The sequence below is a fragment of the Pseudomyrmex gracilis genome, unplaced genomic scaffold (assembly GCF_002006095.1).
Source record: "Pseudomyrmex gracilis isolate BER0280 unplaced genomic scaffold, ASM200609v1 scaffold_36, whole genome shotgun sequence".
Lineage (NCBI taxonomy): Eukaryota > Metazoa > Arthropoda > Insecta > Hymenoptera > Formicidae > Pseudomyrmex > Pseudomyrmex gracilis.
The window spans coordinates 135,934-154,745 of NW_018020620.1; the positions used below are offsets into that span (position 1 = coordinate 135,934).

The 18,812-nt window shown below is 35.1% G+C and overlaps 2 protein-coding genes across 7 annotated transcripts in view; both read left to right on the plus strand.

Annotated features, from left to right (window-relative positions):
• Nucleotides 1–18,812, plus strand: part of LOC109852820 (serine/threonine-protein phosphatase 6 regulatory ankyrin repeat subunit B-like) — a 22,682-nt gene that overhangs the window by 1,379 nt on the left and 2,491 nt on the right. The window contains exons 2-16 of one of the 6 annotated variants that reach the window (XM_020424335.1): nucleotides 220–633; nucleotides 858–1,055; nucleotides 1,172–1,369; nucleotides 1,480–1,677; nucleotides 1,790–1,984; nucleotides 2,091–2,288; nucleotides 2,391–2,588; nucleotides 2,702–2,899; nucleotides 3,003–3,200; nucleotides 3,303–3,500; nucleotides 3,609–3,809; nucleotides 3,921–4,118; nucleotides 4,235–4,432; nucleotides 4,539–4,649; nucleotides 13,533–14,249. In XM_020424335.1, the coding sequence (XP_020279924.1) occupies nucleotides 609–633; nucleotides 858–1,055; nucleotides 1,172–1,369; nucleotides 1,480–1,677; nucleotides 1,790–1,984; nucleotides 2,091–2,288; nucleotides 2,391–2,588; nucleotides 2,702–2,899; nucleotides 3,003–3,200; nucleotides 3,303–3,500; nucleotides 3,609–3,809; nucleotides 3,921–4,118; nucleotides 4,235–4,432; nucleotides 4,539–4,649; nucleotides 13,533–14,137 (3,117 nt within the window). In that variant the 5' untranslated portion in view covers nucleotides 220–608 and the 3' untranslated portion in view covers nucleotides 14,138–14,249. Of the gene's footprint in view, nucleotides 1–11; nucleotides 165–219; nucleotides 634–857; nucleotides 1,056–1,171; nucleotides 1,370–1,479; nucleotides 1,678–1,789; nucleotides 1,985–2,090; nucleotides 2,289–2,390; nucleotides 2,589–2,701; nucleotides 2,900–3,002; nucleotides 3,201–3,302; nucleotides 3,501–3,608; nucleotides 3,810–3,920; nucleotides 4,119–4,234; nucleotides 4,433–4,538; nucleotides 4,650–4,754; nucleotides 5,760–13,532; nucleotides 14,250–15,812; nucleotides 16,354–16,567; nucleotides 16,766–16,875; nucleotides 17,071–17,180; nucleotides 17,379–17,484; nucleotides 17,683–17,788; nucleotides 17,987–18,089; nucleotides 18,303–18,415; nucleotides 18,614–18,719; nucleotides 18,735–18,812 lie in introns of those variants that run through there. The other 5 variants (XM_020424334.1, XM_020424333.1, XM_020424332.1 and 2 more) reach the window with 5 other exon arrangements.
• LOC109852823 (ankyrin-2-like) lies at nucleotides 10,104–12,403 on the plus strand. The gene is made up of 6 exons (XM_020424340.1): nucleotides 10,104–10,255; nucleotides 10,663–11,168; nucleotides 11,279–11,476; nucleotides 11,582–11,802; nucleotides 11,985–12,200; nucleotides 12,311–12,403. The coding sequence occupies exons 2-5, from the start codon at nucleotides 10,751–10,753 to the stop codon at nucleotides 12,126–12,128; spliced, it is 981 nt and encodes a 326-aa protein (XP_020279929.1). The 5' UTR covers nucleotides 10,104–10,255; nucleotides 10,663–10,750; the 3' UTR covers nucleotides 12,129–12,200; nucleotides 12,311–12,403.

Below are 18,812 nucleotides of genomic sequence, written 5' to 3' on the forward strand. Positions count from 1 at the left end.
TTCATATAATATACGAACCATGTAACTCGTATTAATTTAAACGGGCATGCTGAATGACATCACTTTGGCATTTTCTGATTGATCGAGAGTTACCAGGCAACCTGTCTATTCTACAGACCTTGGCTCTTACGTTTTCTCTCTTCTTGCTACTTATCTCGCTCTCGGTACGTACCTGACTAATTTAAATTTTACTATTGTAATACATATAAATACTTACAGGAAAACCAAAACTAAAACTTAAACGGAGAAACAACATAGAAGACAGATTTGAGAGAAAAACGGATGCAAATTGAGCACTACTTTTACCATGGACTATATTGATCCAAGCTACACGTTAATAAATGCAGTTCGTGAAGGGAACCTAGAAAGAGCTAGGGAGATACTGACTTATTTTGGACTATCTTATTCACAAGCATGGAAAGGAGGATATGTTTTACTTTGTGATGCTATTGAGAATAAGCATACTGAAATTGTTAAACTACTTTTAACAAACGGTTCTAACGTTAACAGCAACACTGCCAAATTTGATAATGACGATTATGATACTCCACTTCATCTTGCTGTTATAAATGATGACATAGAAATTGTTAAGATGCTTCTAGACAGACATGCTGCCGTTAATTCTTCAAATAGGTATTGCACAACACCACTACACAATGCAATTGCAAATAAGAACATAGAAATTGCTAACTTGCTTTTAAATCATGGAGCTAGTATTCATGCTAGTGATGAGTTAGGTATGGCTTTTTTTTTTTATATTGCAGCTGAGAAAAGATATTTACAGATTGATGAATATCTTTTAGAACATGGAATTTACTTGGAGAGTTAATTCTACATATATCTCTTCCTTTTCACAGATATAACACCGCTGCGTCTCGCTGTTCACACAGGATTTGTAGATGGTTTTAAGATGTTTATGGACCGAGTTTTTGATGTTAATATTGAAAATTGGTGTGGCAGAACTTTGCTACACGATGCGATGGAATGTGGCGAAATAGAGATTGCCGATTTACTTTTAAATTATGGAGCTAACGTCGATGCCCGTGATATAGACGGTATACCTTCATATTGCAGCTGAGAAAAGATATTTACAGATTGAAAGATGAACATCTTTTTGACCATTAAGTTTAATTGGAGAAGTAATTCTACATACACATCTTTTCCTTTTCAGATTTTACACCACTGTTTTTTGCTGTTCTAAACGGACATGTAGATGGTGTTACCATGCTTATTAACCGAGGTGCTAACGTGAATGCTGAGACTCCAGATGGAACAACTCCAATTCACGAAGCGGCTAAATATGCGAAAATTGAGATTGTAGAAGTACTTTTAAATCGTGGAGCTGACGTTAATGCCTATGATAACTACGGTATACCTTTATATTGCAACTGAGAAAAGATATTTACAGATTGATGAACATCTTTTAAACCATGGAGTTTAATTGGAGAATAAATTCTACATATATTTCTTCTTTTTCAGGTGATACACCACTGTATTATGCTGTTGTAGAAAAACATGTAAATAGAGTTAAGATGCTTATAAACGGAGGTGCAAATGTTAATGCTGAAACTCGGTATGGCACAACTCCTCTTTATGATGCGATTGAATATGAGGATTTGGAGATTGCTGAAATATTATTACATCATGGCGCTAACGTTAATGCCCGTTGTTCTTACGGTATACCTTTATATTGCAGCTGAGAAAGGATATTTACAGATTGATTAACATTTTTTAAAACATGGAGTTTATATTAATTCCACATATATATATATATATACATTTTCACCAGGCATTACACCACTGTATTATGCTGCTCGAAGAGGACGTGTAGATGGTGTTAAGATGCTTATTGAGAGAGGTGCTATCGTCACTGCTGAAACTCGAACTGGCACTACTCCACTTCACGATGCGATTGCAGTCGGGACGGAAAGTGCTGAATTACTTATACATCACGGTGCTAACGTTAACGCCAGTGATACAGACGGTATAACTTTATATTGCAGCTGCGAAAAGATACTTATAAATTTGTGAACATTTTTTAAAACAAGGAGTATATATTACTTCTAAATATATATCTACATTTACATCAGGTGTTACACCACTGTATCGTGCTATTGAAAATAGACATGTAGATGGTGTTAAGATGCTTATCGACAAAGGTGCTGATGTCACTGTTGAAACTCGAGAAGGCACAACACCGCTCCATTACGCTATTAAATATGAGGAAATGGAAATTGCGGAGTTACTTTTACGTCACGGAGCTAACGTCAACGCCAGTGATATATACGGTATACCTTCATATTGCAGCTGAGAAAAGATTTACAGATTGATGAACATCTTAAAACATGGAGTTTATATTACTTCTATTTATATCTATTCCTTTCCACCAGGTGTTACACCACTACTCGTTGCTGTTAAACAAGGACATGAAAGATTTCTTGCGATGCTTTATCGCAGATTTTATAATGATAATGCTAATATTCGGTATGGCAAAACTTCGCTTCGTAATGCTACTGAATATAAGGAATTAGAAATTGGTGAACTCCTTTTAAATCATGGAGCTACTATTAACGCCAGTAACGATAAAGGTATACTTTCTTTTTATATTGCAGCTGAGAAAGGATATTTACAGATTGCTGAACATCTTTTAAAACATGGAGTTTAAGTGGAATCAATTGTACATGTATCTATTTCTTTTCAGATGTTGCATTACTGTGGTTTGCTGTTCACAGAGGAGATGTAGATATTGTTAAGATGCTTTTAGACAGTGGTGCAAATGTTGATGCTAAAACTCGGTACGCCACAACTCCGCTACACGACGCGGTTGAATATGAGGAATTGGAAATTGCACAGTTACTTTTAAATTATGGAGCAAACGTTACTGCCAGTGATCAGACAGGTATAACTTTTTATTGCAGCTGAGAAATAATATCTATAAATTTTTGAACATGTTTTACTACATGGAGTTTATGATAATTTTACATATATATGTACATTTCCAGATGTTACACCACTACATCTTGCTGTTACAAAAGGACATAAACAATTTGTTAGGTTGTTTCTTGATAGTGGCGCTAACTGTCATGCTAAAACTCAGGATGGCTCAACCCCGCTTCACCATTCGATTGAAAATGAGGAAATGGAGATTGCAGACTTACTGTTACATCACGGCGCTAACGTAAATGCCACCGATAATTTAGGTATAACGTTATATTGCAGCTGAGAAAAGATACTTATAAATTTGTAAACATTTTTTAAAACATGGAGTTTATATTAATTCTACATATCTACATTTACACCAGGTGTTACACCACTACATTTTGCTGTTACAAAAGGACATAAACAATTTGTTAAGATGCTTATTGACAAACGTGCTTACGTCGATGCTGAAACTCGAGACGGCACAACTCCGCTCCACAATGCGATTGAATATGAGCAAATGGAGATTGCTGAATTACTTTTAAATCATGGAGCTAATGTTAATTCCAGTAATGAGTCAGGTATAACTTTATATTCCAGCTGAGAAAAAATATTTCTGATTGATGAACATTTTTTTAAACATGGAATTTAATTGAAGAGTTAATTCTACATATTTCTCTTTTTTTCAGGTGAAACACCACTGTTTCTCGCTGTTAAAACAGGATATGTAGATGGTGTTAAGATGCTTTTGGTCAGAGGTGCCGATGTCAATGCTGAAATTCCGGATGGCACAACGTTGCTTCACTATGCAGTTCTATATGAGAAAATGGAGATAGCGGAATTACTTTTAACTGATCATGGAGCTAACGTTACTGCTAGTAACGATGAAGGTATTAATTCTCTTTATAGTGCAGCTGAAAAAGGATATTTATAAATTGATGAACATCTCTTAAAACATGGTGGGAATATTAATTCTACATATATCTATTTCTTTACACCAGGTGTTACACCACTGTGTCTTGCTGTTGCAAATGGACATAAACAATTTGTCCAGATGTTTCTTGACAGTGGTGTTAACGTTAACGCTGAAACTCGAGATGGCACTACTTTTCTTCATACTGCAATTGAATATGAGAAAATGGAGATTGCAGAATTACTTTTAAATAACGGAGCTAACGTTACCGCTAGTAACGATTACGGTATAACTTCTCTTTATATTGCAGCTGAGGAAGGATATTGACAGATTGTTGAACATTTTTTACACCAAGGAGTTTAATTCTACATATATTTATATATATATCTTCCTTTACTCTAGGTGTTACACCACTATCTGTTGCTATTAAAAAAGGACATGTAGATTGTGTTAACGTGCTGTTGGACAGTGGTGCCAACATTAATGGTGGAACTCGACAGAGAATAACTCCGTTAAACAATGCTATTCTAAATAATGAAATAGAAATTGCTAAAGTTCTTCTAAATCGTGGAGCCATTGTTAATGCCAGTGATGAGTCAGGTATAACTTTATATTGCACCTGAGAAAATATATAAATAAGTGTTTGGACATTTTTTTAAACATGGAGTTTATATTAATTCTACATATATATTTACATTTACACCAGGTATTACACCACTGCATGTTGCTGTTCAAAGTGGACATGTAGATGAGGAAATGGAGATTGCCGAGTTACTGTTAAATTATGGTGCTCATGTTAATGCCAGTGATAAGTCAGGTATAACTTTAAATTATAGCTGAGAAAATATTTTCACATTCATAAACATCTTTTAAAACATGGAGTTTTATATTAATTCGACATATATCTTTTCTTTTGCACCAGGTGTTACACCACTGTGTCTTGCTGTTGAAAAAGAAAATGTAGAAGCTGTTGCGATGTTGGTAGACAGGGGTGCGGATATTAATGCTATATCATATAACGATTATTCTGACTTTTCTTGTCGCATGTATTATGAAGAAATTGCTGATTTCCTTACGCAGCATATAGTTAAGATAAAAGCTGCAAATTTATTCGTAAGTGAACAATTATTATCAACGTGCAGCAATTATGAAATAAGAGATTTACAGGATGAATGTGAAACAGAAGTAGCAATCATGAAGAATGAGAAAATTAGTAATACTACTATATCATTTTACAATATCTTGATAAAAGATACAAATCGAGTAGCAATATACATGAGAAATGAACATGTAGTGCAGGTTTTAAGATCAGACGAGTATAAAATAAAATTTCCAATATACTCTAGCATGATAAAAAATCAGTTCAGAAAAGGTATGGAAAGAAATGAGTTGCTCGAACAAGGCACTATAAGTTTTTATTTTTTCTGTAACTTTCCTGTGCTACCACTTGAGTGTATTGAAAAAATAATTAGTTTCTTAAGTAATAATGACATAAAAATATTAATAGATACTTGTAAATTTGTTAGTGTCAGTAATCTTAATAACTGATATTAATAGAGTACTGGATACCGACTATGTAAACCGACGTTCTTTAATCAGATTCTGTGTCGTATTTACTGCATCAAATCCAAAATGCTTCTCTAGAAATAATTAAATTGTGCTAAGAAATGGCTGTTGTGCTTTGGAATGTCAAAATTCATCACAAATTTTTTCGCTTTTAATGTCATACAGTAAATAAAATTAGAAAAATAAAGAATTTTATGTTATAAAAACGTCGGTTTCCAGGTCGCTTTAGTCGGTATCCAGTATCCTCTTATAGCCAATTATTTCACTTCTAGCGGCCGATTTCTTCGTACCTCTCGATAGCTATCCTCTGGATAAATTCTTCTGATAACCAATAAGGAGAACCAATTTTGGGAGATATCTTTTAGATAAAGTTATCGAAAACTTATCTAGAAGTGAAAACATTGGCTGTAGATAAGTTTTCGATAACTTTATCTAGAAAATATCTCCCAAAATTAGTTCTTCTTTTCAGTTCTCAGAGGAATTTATCCAGAGGATAGCTATCGAGAGATATAAAGAAATAGGCCGTTAATGATGTATAAATTACTTCAAATACATGTAAAGTGCTATGTGTGTAAGTTAAGAAAAAATGAACTATTATTTAAACATGTGAAATAACAGCTGTACAAACGTAAAGATTATTGTTGTATTGTAAATACAGATTACTATCTTATTTTAAAATTATTATTTTTTTAAGATTTTATCTTATCCCTACTTTTTTGAAAGTTATTTTTTACGTTTACATTCTCTTGGACGTGTTCTTTTATGGTCTATCAAAGGAAAACTAGACTGTTTTATATCTTCCCCTTTTTCAAACTTTGTGTCAGATTTTATAACATTTGTATAACGCAAAATTTATATACATTAATCCGATGATACTCTTTTATTGAAGACAGAGTGTAATACGTGTAATTGCTTTTATTAATTAAAAAAATAAAATTATGTGCGATGGATATGTTTAACTTCATTGTATGTTTAAAATCAGCGATTTATATAAAAAAATCTTCTATGAAAAAAATAAATATAAATAAGTACACGTATAAAAATAGGAAATTAGTAGTTAGTTTTTTAATTAAAAAAATGGTGCTTGTTAAATTTAAAATGAGTTTATACTGGCCTTAAAACGGGATTTAACCAATGGAAATTCGACCTTATAGCTTAGTCCACGCTTCTATTGTTAGAAGCGAAGAGAAGCCAGAGAGCGACTATCTCATTTGATGCAAACAAAATAATAGGTTTGTTTTTTTTCCCTGAACTGGCTGCACTAGTTCACAGTTTATCTTTATTTATCCATATTAAAAAGAAAAAGATAGAACCAGGGCCACCAAACTGCCATATAAATTCTATGGGACCCGGTGGTATCAGCATTTGTGGCGCTCTCTGAAATATGACGTTGGTAAAATGGAACTAAATTCCAACATGGCGTCCAGTGTTACACACACACACACACATATATGTATCTAGGTTAGGTTATTACACTATTTTATTATTTTTGCTTTAAATAAAAAACAATAGATAAGTTTTTTTTTATTGTCATAATTTATTAAAATATATATAAATATACATAACGTACTGTAAGACGGCACCCGCGAGAGCGCGCCAGTTACTGGATGTACCGGCCGTGCATGCGCCCTGGTGGATGCTGTCCGTACTATTAGCGGAAGCACGTCGACAACGGTGCTCCTAAAAATCCGTTCGAGAATGTCCGTTACAAAATCGAACATCCGCCTGGATCGAGGCAACCGGGCATTCTCCTTTGTGAAGGCGAACAGAACAGTCGAATCGTTGCCTGAGAGTCAAGTCGGAAAATACGTACAATTCAAAGATTCATTTATTGTATTATAAAAGTCGTTTATTTTGTTCATTATATATTTTATTCAAATATATACAGTGTTCTAATTATACGGAGCGTTTACAATCATTTGCAATTTCCTATTAATTGTCGGAGCGTTCGTGTCGAAATCGTAGTGATCACGCAGGGGCACGTGTTCGCCATATTCAATTTGAAATTACGTGTTTGATCAATCGTTTCAATCGAATACGGAATCGAACAGAAAATATTATTAATTGAAATAATAATCGGAGTCGGGTCGAGTTTTAATTAAACGGTATAGAAGAAATCGAACTTTTCAGTACACATTATAAATATTATATAAAATATAAATTTTATTTTTTGTTCTTAGAATATTTCAGAGACATTGTTTTAGCTTGAGTATATATAACATTAGCGTCCCAACATTCTTTTTGTATTTTACCAGTTAATATGTTGTTAATAAATTTGCACCGTTGTAAAATAAATTCTTTTGCATCTGTTCTTGATGCTGTTGCAGTATCATTTCTTGCTTTGCCAATTTTTGTTGCCGCTCTGTCTGCTGTACTATCTGTTCTTCATGATGTTGAAGTATTATTCCTTGTTTTGTCAATTCTTGCTGCTGATTCAGTTGTTGGTGTTCAACAGTTTTTGTGTTTGCTGTAGTTTCATCCGATGGAATATGTAATGTCGGAATTGCAGTGTTTTTTTAAAACACGTCTTGTTTGGGCACAACTATAAATCGTTGTCACAAAAATGTTTGTAGCACACTCGCCACATTTGAATTTCACGTTCATCTACTTGCTGTATATGTAAATTGTCTAACCACAACTTGCGACGTTCACGATTTTTTGGGAATAAATGGGATGGTACATTACTCCCAGATTTACAAGTAGAAACAACGCCGGTGCACCATATATGTAATACTCCTATATTGCTAGTACGGTGCCGACCTGAAGCCACATGTTACGGTGCAGACAATATAGTAGCCTTTCTCTCCAGCTGCTTTGCGCGCATGCGGTGAACATTCAAACACGTTTGGGCATTTCTCTTTCTCGCGTTCTTTCCAATGCTTTGTCTCGCTCGCACTCGCTTAGTAGACGCGCCTGCGCATAATGACTCGACTATTTATGCCCATATTTAAACTTCGTGCGTCTCTCTTTCTCGGGCCTCGTGCCTCTCATTGCGAAGATACGCGACTAGCAACGGCTGTGGTGCACAGAGTTACAAGGTCGAGCAGAGAGCAACGAGAGATCGAAGCGGTGGGGACACGCACACAAGCGAGAACTGCCCTCCGTGTGCGCACACGGACGGCAGTTCTCGCTTGTGTGCGTGCCCCCAACGCTTTGGTGCTGCCGTTGCTCTCTGCTCGATCTTGCATCAGTGGTGGTGCACGCAGTTTGGCCTGGTCATCGCGAACAACGCACAAAAAGGCCCGTAACGTTCGTGCGTTCAGGAGTCGAGCCTGCTTGCTCTTGCTCCTTTTTCTAACGCGTTGTTGGTGTTAAAGGTATGTAACAATAAAGTAATTTATTAATAATCATATTTTCTTCATTTCCCGCCGTTTCCTTTCCGTTCTGCTCCTGAAGTGGTTAGCGCGAGTTCGTGTCATCATCGCGACTCTCAACGGCTTATTCACACAAAAAATCCTGTAACGTTCGCGCGTTTAGGAGTCGTCGACCCCGCTTGTTCTTGCACCTTTTTGTAACGCGTTGTTGGTGTTAAAGGTATGTAAAACAATAAAGTAATTTATTAATAATCATTCTTTATTTCCCGCCGTTTCCTTGCCACGCACGTGGTCATCGCCGTTTTACAAGTTTTACGGCCGTTTTGACCTGGTTTATGCGGGCAATAACTGTTAACTTTGGTTGGTGGTGGTTTTGGTGCTCTTTTGGCTCAGTGGACCTATAAAGCTAGTCCATAGTCTTTTTGATAACAGGTTTAAAACCGTGAATTGGGTTTCTGACGCCAAGCCACCAAGTTGTATATTTGTTTGATTAAAGATAATAAAGAAAGTGGTGTAAAACACCGACAAAATTGTCCAAAAATATTCACAGCGTAACAACGCACATCCAACCGATACGGCTGATGCAATCCAATTTAACTGTTAATTTTTTATGCCGGAACCGGTAAAGTTTAACTATAGGATTTCAATACCTCTATCAGAGAGAAGCCTGAGAGCGGCCATGCCATTGCAGTTGACGGTTTCAGCCGCTGTTTTGGCCGTATTTCCACAAAAGTGGAACTCAAAGGCCGTTCTACATTAAACGCAAGTATCAGATCTCGTGGAATTGACCAATTGCAGAGTCAAATCAGCCAATCGACCAACGTGATTGATCAGTTCCACGAGATCTGCTACTTGAGTTTCATGGAGAACGGCCTTTGAGTTCCACTTTTGTGGAAATACGGCTCACACCAGCGGCTGAAACCGTCAACTGCAATGGCATAACCGCTCTCAGACTTCTCTCTGGTTTAACTATAGGATTTCAATACTTCTGTTTATACGCTTTCGGCAATTTTGTATAAAACAGAAGCATTGAAATCCTATAGTTAAACTCTACCGGTTCCGGCATAAGTTAACAATTATTGCCCGCATAAACCAGGCCAAAACGGCCGTAAAACTTGTAAAACTGCGATGACCACGTGCGTGGCAAGGAAATGGCGAAAACTGAAGAATATGATTATTCCTCACTCATACTCCAGAAATATACGGTTTGTGGTTACAATTATTACATTCTGATTAGTCAATTTTCTTACGGCTACGTCTTATGGTCTCAAGTTTTAGGCCTGGTTTATGCGAGCAATAACTGTTAACTTATGCCGGAACCGGTAAAGTTTAACTATATGATTTTAATACTTCTGTTTATACAAAATTGCCGAATGCGTATAAACAGAAGTATTGGAATCCTATAGCTAAACTCTACCGGTTCCGGCATAAGTTAACAGTTATTGCCCGCATACAATAGGCCTTATGTGCGAAAGCCATAAGAGAGCCAAAACGGAGAACGCTGATCTTACGTTTTCTCTTCTTGCTACTTATCCTGCAACCGGTACGTATCTGACTAATTTAAATTTTACGATTGTAATACATAGGGTGCGTTCACTTTAAACGCTTACGCGCTTTAAGCGTCAGTCTGTCTTTATTGGGTGCGTTCAGACAACTCAACGGTTGAGAGATCATCACTTATGATAGGACTATTCTTCAAAATCTGATTTGGTTCCAAAAGTATGATCCAATCAGAAGTGATTATCTCTCAACCGTTGTGCAACTGTTGAGTTGTCTGAACGCACCCAGTGTTGTTTAAATATAGAACAAAGATAGACTGACGCTCAAAGCGCGTAAGCGCCCAAAGTGAACGCACCCATATAAATAAGGTTTGGTTTGGTGCAAGTATGGCTCTTGGACCGTAAAGATTAGTCCACACGCCAGTCTGAGTACACATTTAAATAATTATAGGAAAACCAAAACTAAAACTTAAACAGAGGAACAACATAGAAGAGAGATTTGAGAGAAAAACAGATGCAAATTGAGCACTATTTTTACCATGAATTATATTGATACAAGCTACACGTTACAACATGCAGTTCGTGATGGAAACCTAGAAAGAGCAAGGGAGATACTTACTTATTTTGGACTATCTTATTCACAAGCATGGAAAGAAGGATATGTTTTACTTTGTGATGCTATTGAGAGAAGGCATACAGAAGTTATTAAACTACTTTTAACAAACGGTTCTAAAGTTAACAGCACCACTGATGAATATCATGATACTCCACTTCATCTTGCTGTTATAAATGGTGACATAGAAATTGTTAAGATGCTTCTAGACAGACGTGCTAACGTTAATGCTACAACTAGGAATGGCAGAACTCCGCTTCACAAAGCAATTGAAAATAATAAAATAGAAATCGCTAAATTGCTTTTAAATCATGGAGCTATTATTAATGTTACTGATAAGTTAGGTATGGCTTTATATTGCAGCTGAGAAAAGATAATTACAGATTGATGAACATCTTTTAGAACATGGAGTTTACTTGGAGAGTTAATTCTAGATATATCTCTTTATTTTCAGGTGAAACACCGATGTGTCTCGCTGCTAAAAAAGGATATGTAGATGGTGTTAAGATGTTTATGGACAAAGGTGTTAACATTAATACTGAAAATTGGTATGGCAGAACTTTGCTTTACGATGCAATTGAAAATAAGCAAACAGAAATTGCTGAATTACTTTTAAATCATGGAGCTGATGTTAATATCAGTGATAGACACGGTATACTTTCATATTGCAGATGAGAAAAGATATTTACAGATTGATGAACATCTTTTTGACCATTAAGTTGGAGACGTAAGTCTACATACATCTCTTCCTTTTCAGGGGTTTCACCACTGTTTCTTGCTGTTCAAAAAGAACATGAAGATGGTGTTAAGATGCTCATGGACAGAGGTGCTAACGTTAATGCTGAAACTCAGGATGGCATAACTTTGCTGAGTCTTGCTGTTCAAACAGGACATGTAGATGTTGTTAAGATGCTCATGGACAGAAATGCTAACATTAATGCTGAAACTCGGAATGGCTCAACTCTGCTTCACAATGCGGTTAGATTTGAGAAAATAAAGATTGCTGAATTACTTTTAAATCATGGAGCTAACGTTAATGCTTGTGATATGTTAGGTATAACTCTATTCTGCAGCTGAGAAAGGATATTTACAGATTGATGAACATCTTAAAACAAACGGAGTTTATATTACTTCTATTTATATTTATTCTTTTACACTAGGTGTTACACCACTACACTTTGCTATTAAAAAAGGACATGAAAAATTTGTTAGCACGGTTTTGGACAGAGATGCTAACGATTATGCTACATTTCGGTATGGCACAACTTTGCTTCCTGCAAATGCTATTGAATATAACGAAATAAAAATTGCTGAAATACTATTAAATCATGGAGCTACCGGTAACACCTGTAACGTTAATGACAGTAACGATAACGGTATACCTCCTTTTTATATTTCAGCTGAGACAAAATATTCACAGATTGCTGAACAAGTTTTAAAACATGAAGTTTACTTGGCATTAATTCTACATGTACATTTTTTTCAGATGCTACATTACTGTGGTTTGCTGTTCACAGAGGAGATGTAGATAGTGTTAAGATGCTTTTAGACAGAGGTGCTAATGTTAATGCTGAAACTCGGTTTTGCACAACTCCGCTTCACGATGCGATTGAATATGAGCAAATGGAGATTGCTGAATTACTTTTAAATNATGGAGCTAATGTTAATGCTANAGATGAGTCAGGTATAACTCTATTATGNANATGAGAAAGGATATTTACAGATTGATGAACATTTTTTAAAACATGGAGTTTATGTTAATTTTACATATATATATACATTTACACTAGGTGTTACACCACTACATCTTGCTGTTACAAAAGGACATAAACAATTTGTTAAGATGCTTATTGACAGAGGTGCTAACGTCACTGCTGAAACTGAAGATGGCACAACTCCGCTCCACAATGCGATTGAATATGAGCAAATGGAGATTGCTGAATTACTTTTAAATCATGGAGCTAATGTTAATGCTAGAGATGAGTCAGGTATAACTCTATTATGGAAATGAGAAAGGATATTTACAGAGATATGATGATTTTTTAAAACATGGACGTTATATTACTTCTACATTTCTCTATTCTTTTACACTAGGTGTTGCACTACTGTCTCTTGCTATTGAGAGAGGACGTTTAAATGATGTTCAGATGCTTATGGACAAAGGCGTTAACTGTGTTGTTGGAACTCGGTATGGCACAACTCCGCTTCACCATGCGATTCGACATAAGAAAATAGAAATTGCTGAATTTTTTTTAAATCACGCAGCTGACAATAATGCCACTGACATCCTAGGTATAACTTTATATTGCAGCTGAGGAAAGATATTTACAGATTGATGACCATTTTTGAAAACATGGGATTTAATTGGAGAGTTAATTCTACATATATTTCTTTTGCTTCAGGTGATACACCACTGTGTCTGGCTGTTAACATAGGATACGTAGATGCTGTTAAGATGCTTTTGGTCAGAGGTGCCAACGTTAATGCTAAAACTCGGGATGGCACACCTCTGCTTCACGTTGCGGTTGACTATAAGTTAATGGAGATTGCTGAATTACTTTTAAATCATGGAGCTAACGTTAATGCCAGTGATAAGTCAGGTATAACTTTAAATTGTAGCTGAGGAAAGATATTTACAGATTTATAAGCAGCTTTTAAACCATGGAGTTTTATGTTAATTCGACATATATGTCTTTTTTTTGCACCAGGTCGTACACCACTGTGTCTTGCTGTTGAAAAAGAAAATGTAGAAGTTGTTGCGATGTTGTTAGACAGAAGTGCTAACATTAATGCTATATCATATAACGATTATTCTGACTTTTCTAGTCGCATCTGTTGTAAAGAAATTGCTGAGTTTCTTGCACAGCATATAGTTAAGATAAAAGCTGCAAATTTATCCATAAGTGAACAATTATTATCAATAAGCAGCAATTATGAACTAAGAGATTTACAGGATGAATGTGAAAAAGAAGTAGCAATCATGAAGAATGAGAAAATTAGTAATACTAACATATCATTTTACGATATCTTGATAAAAGATACAAATCTAGTAGCAATATATATGAGAAATGAAAATGTAGTGCAGGTTTTAAGGTCAGACGAGTATAAAATAAAATTTCCAATATACTCTAGCATGATAAAAAATCAGTTCAGAAAAGGTATGGAAAGAAAAGAGTTGCTCGAACAAGGCACTAAAAGTTTCTACTTTTTCTGTAATTTTCCTCAGCTACCACGTGAGTGTATTGAACAAATATTTAGTTACCTAAGTGATAATGACATAAGAATTTCAATCGATGGCTTAAAAGTCTGTTAGGTAAATATTTAGAAAAGATCACCCCTCCGATTTTAATGAGCTTAACATATGTTGTCAAGGACACCTTCCTGAGTAACAATCAAAAAGTTTTAGCCGTAGCTCGTTGTTTAAAAAAAATTTATAAACACTTGAAGTTTCAAAACTAAATTTTCATTTTTCGACATCGTGTACATTTTGTTCATGTTGGAAGCGTGTAAGCATAGGGGGCTACACCCCTCTGCAGGGGGGAGTGGTTCCGCTTCTCTTCTTTGCTCTCCTTTCGAGAAAATATAGAGAACGACTTCTGAGTAAGTGTCGCATGTAAACGGAAGTCGTTTTCTATATTTTTTTGGGGGATGAGCAGGGTGAGGGCCGGAGCTTCTTCACCTTACGGGGGGGGGGGGGGGCGTAGCCACCTCTTGCTTACACGCTTCCAACATGAAAAAATGTACACGTTGTCGAAAAATAAAAATTTAGTTTTGAGACTTCAAGTGTTTATAACTTTTTTTGAAACAACAAGCGACGGCTAAAACTTTTTGATTGTTACTCAGAAAGGTGTCCTTGACAACATATGTTATCATTAAAATCTTAGGAAGGTGACTTTTTCTAAATATGTACCCCATCTTATTTTGAAATAATTTTTTTTTACGATTTTATCTTATCCTACTTTTTTGAAAGGTGGGTTTTACGTTTACATTCCTTCGGACGTGTTTTTTTGGATGGTGGATCCAAGGAAAACTAGGCTGTTTTATCTTTTACTTTTTCAAACTTTGTGTCAGATTTTATAACATTTGCATAACGCAACATTTATTTACATTAATCTGATGATACTTTTTTATTGAACAGAGTGTAACACGTGGAATTGCTTTTATTAAGTTGAAAAATAAAATTAGATTGGAAATTTTTGAATTAATCTGTGTTTTTATCACAGATATATGTATGTATTTTCTTTATATATATATATATATATAAGGTCCTGTTTCGAAGGTGGAACATGCGAGTTCGTGGAGTGAGCGTGAGCATTGCGAACGGCAAGTGGAACTTATCCATAAAATGTAAATGGGTGCGTTCAGACAACTCAAGAGTCGCACAACGGTTGAGAGATAATCACTTCTGATTGGATCATACTTTTGGATCCGATATAGATTTTTAAGAATAGTCTTATCATAAGTGATGATCTTTCAACCGTTGAGTTTTTTGAACGTAATTAATGCCGTGGTAACTGTTATCTAGCGGCTTTGCGTCATTAAGGCTTGTTCTACAATACTGTGGTAAACTTTCAGTTGTAATAAATTGACCAATCACAGACTAATTACAGAAGAATAATCGATTGGGATTGGTCATATTCGTACGAATTACGGTTTTCGACTGTATTGTAGAACTGGCTTAAGTGAACATATAATGTTCTGTTATTACTTGGGTACGTTCCAAAATCTTACCCTGGTAACCAAAAACTATAGTACACGTGACGTAAAATATATCATTTTAGTAACTAAGATAGGATTTTGGAATGTACCTTTGGCAGTACTGAAACATCTATAAGATAGGTCACGTGAATTTATAAAGAGCCGTTTACAATGGAGAGTTGTAGGCCGTCATAGTAAGAAATTGACTAATCACAGGCAAAGTACAGAAAAATAATTGATTGTGATTTGTCAGTTTCTTACTGTTACAGTCTAAAACTCTTCATTGTAGACGACCCTTAAGAGAGCCAAAACGGAGGACGCTGATCTTAAATTTTCTTTTCTTGCTACATATCCCGCTCTCGGTACATACCTGACTAATGTACATTTTACGATTGTAATACATATAAATAATTATAGGAAAACCAAAACTAAAACTTAAACAGAGAAACAACATAGAAGACAGATTTGAGAGAAAAACGGATGCAAATTGAGCACTACTTTTACCATGGACTATATTGATCCAAGCTACACGTTAATAAATGCAGTTCGTGAAGGAAACTTAAAAACAGCTAGGGAGATACTTACTTATTTTGGACTATCTTATTCACAAGCATGGAAAGGAGGATATGTTTTACTTTGTGATGCTATTGAGAATAGGCATACAGAAATTGTTAAACTACTTTTAACAAATGGTTCTAAAGTTAACAGCAACACTGCCAAATTTGATAATAACAATTATGATACTCCACTTCATCTTGCTGTTATAAATGATGACATAGAAATTGTTAAGATGCTTCTAGACAGACATGCTGCCGTTAATTCTTCAAATAGGTATTGCAAAACACCTCTACACAATGCAATTGCAAATAAGAACATAGAAATTGCTAACTTGCTTTTAAATCATGGAGCTATTATTCATGCTAGTGATGAGTTAGGTATGGCTTTATATTGCAACTGAGAAAAGATATTTAGAGATTGATGAATATCTTTTAGAACATGGAATTTACTTGGAGAGTTAATTCTACATATATCTCTTCCTTTTCAGATGTAACACCGCTGTGTCTCGCTGTTCACATAGGATTTGTAGATGGTGTTAAGATGTTTATGGACAAAGGTGTTAACATTAATACTGAAGATTCGTATGGCAGAACTTTGCTTTATGATGCAATTGAAAATAAGGAAACAGAAAGTGCTGAATTTCTTTTAAATCATGGAGCTAATGTTAATATCAGTGATAGATTTGGTATACTTTTATATTGCAGATGAGAAGAGATATTTACAGCTTGATGAACATCTTTTTGACCATTAAGTTTAGTTGGAGACGTAATTCTACATACATCTCTTCCTTTTCAGGGGTTTCACCACTGTTTCTTGCTGTTCTAAAAGGACATGTAGATGTTGTTAAGATGCTCATGGACAGAAATGCTAACATTATCGCTGAAACTCGGGATGGCACTCTGCTTCATGATGCGGTTAGATGTAAAAAACTAAAGATTGCTGAATTTCTTTTAAATCATGGAGCTAATGTTAATGCTTGTGATAAGTTAGGTATAACTCTATTCTGCAGCTGAGAAAGGATATTTACAAATTGATGAACAGTTTTTTAACTATGGAGTTTAATTGGAGAGTTAATTTCACATATATTTTTTTCTTTACAGGTTATACACCGCTGTATCATGCTGTTAGAGTACAACATGTAAATGGAGTTAAGATGCTTCTAAACAGAGGTGCTAATGTTAATGCTGAAACTCGGTTTTGCACAACTCCGCTTCACGATGCGATTGAATATGAGCAAATGGAGATTGCTGAATTACTTTTAAATTATGGAGCTAATGTTAATGCTACAGATGAGTCAGGTATAACTCTATTATGCAGATGAGAAAGGATATTTACAGATTGATGAACATTGTTTACAACATGGAATTTATAGTAATTCTACATATTTATCTACATTTACACCAGGTGAAACACCACTGTATGTTAGTATTCTAAAAAGACATGTAGATGGTGTTAAGATGCTTATAGACAGAGGTGCTAATGTTAATGCTGAAACTAGGGATGGCACAACTCCGCTCCACGCTGCGGTTAAATATAAGAAAAAAGTAATTGCTGAATTACTTTTAAATCACGGAGCTAATGTTAATGCCATTGATAAGTTAGGTATAACTTTATAGTGCAGCTGAGAAAAGATACTTATACTTTTGTGAACATTTTTTAAAACATGGAGTTTATATTAATTCTACATATATATCTACATTTACGTCAGGTCTTACACCACTGTATTGTGCTGTTCGAAGTGGACGTGTAAATGTTGTTAAGATGCTTATTGGCAGAGGTGCTAACGTTAATGCTGCAACTCGGGCTGGCACAACTCCGCTTCACTATGCGATTAAATATAAGAAAATGGAGATTGCTGAATTACTTTTAAATCATGGAGCTAACGTTAATTGCAGTGATAACTCAGGTATAACTTTCTATTGCAGCTGAAAAGGATATTTACAGATTGATGGACATCTTAAAACATGGAGTTTATATTACTTTTATTTATATCTATTCTTTTACACCAGGTGTTACACCACTACTCCTTGCTGTTAAAAAAGGACATAAAAAATTTGTTAACACGTTTTTTGACAAATGTGCTAACGCTTATGCTAAAATTCGGAATGGCACAACTTTGCTTCCTAGTGCTATTGAATATAAGGAAATAAAAATTGCTGAATTACTTTTAAATCATGGAGCTAACGTTAACACCTGTATCGTTAACGCCAGTAAGGATAACGGTATACTTCCTTTTTATATTGCAGCTGAGAAAAGATATTTACAGATTGCTGAACATGTTTTAAAACATGAAGTTTACTTGGCATTAATTGTACATGTATTTCTTCTTTTTCAGATGCTACATTACTTTGGGTTGCGTTTCACAGAGGAGATGTAGATAGTGTTAAGATGCTTTTGGACAGAGGTGCTAATGTTAATGCTAAAACTCGGTACGCCACCACTCCGCTACACGACGCGGTTGAATATGAGGAATTGGAAATTGCACAGTTACTTTTAAATTATGGAGCAAACGTTACTGCCAGTGATAAGACAGGTATAACTTTTTATTGCAACTGAGAAATAATATATATAAATTTTTGAACATTTTTTAAAACATGGAGTTTATGTTAATTTTACATATATATCTACATTTACACCAGGTGTTACACCACTACATCTTGCTGTTACAAAAGGACATAAACAATTTGTTAAGATGTTTCTTGACAGTGGTGCTAATGTTAATGCTAAAACTC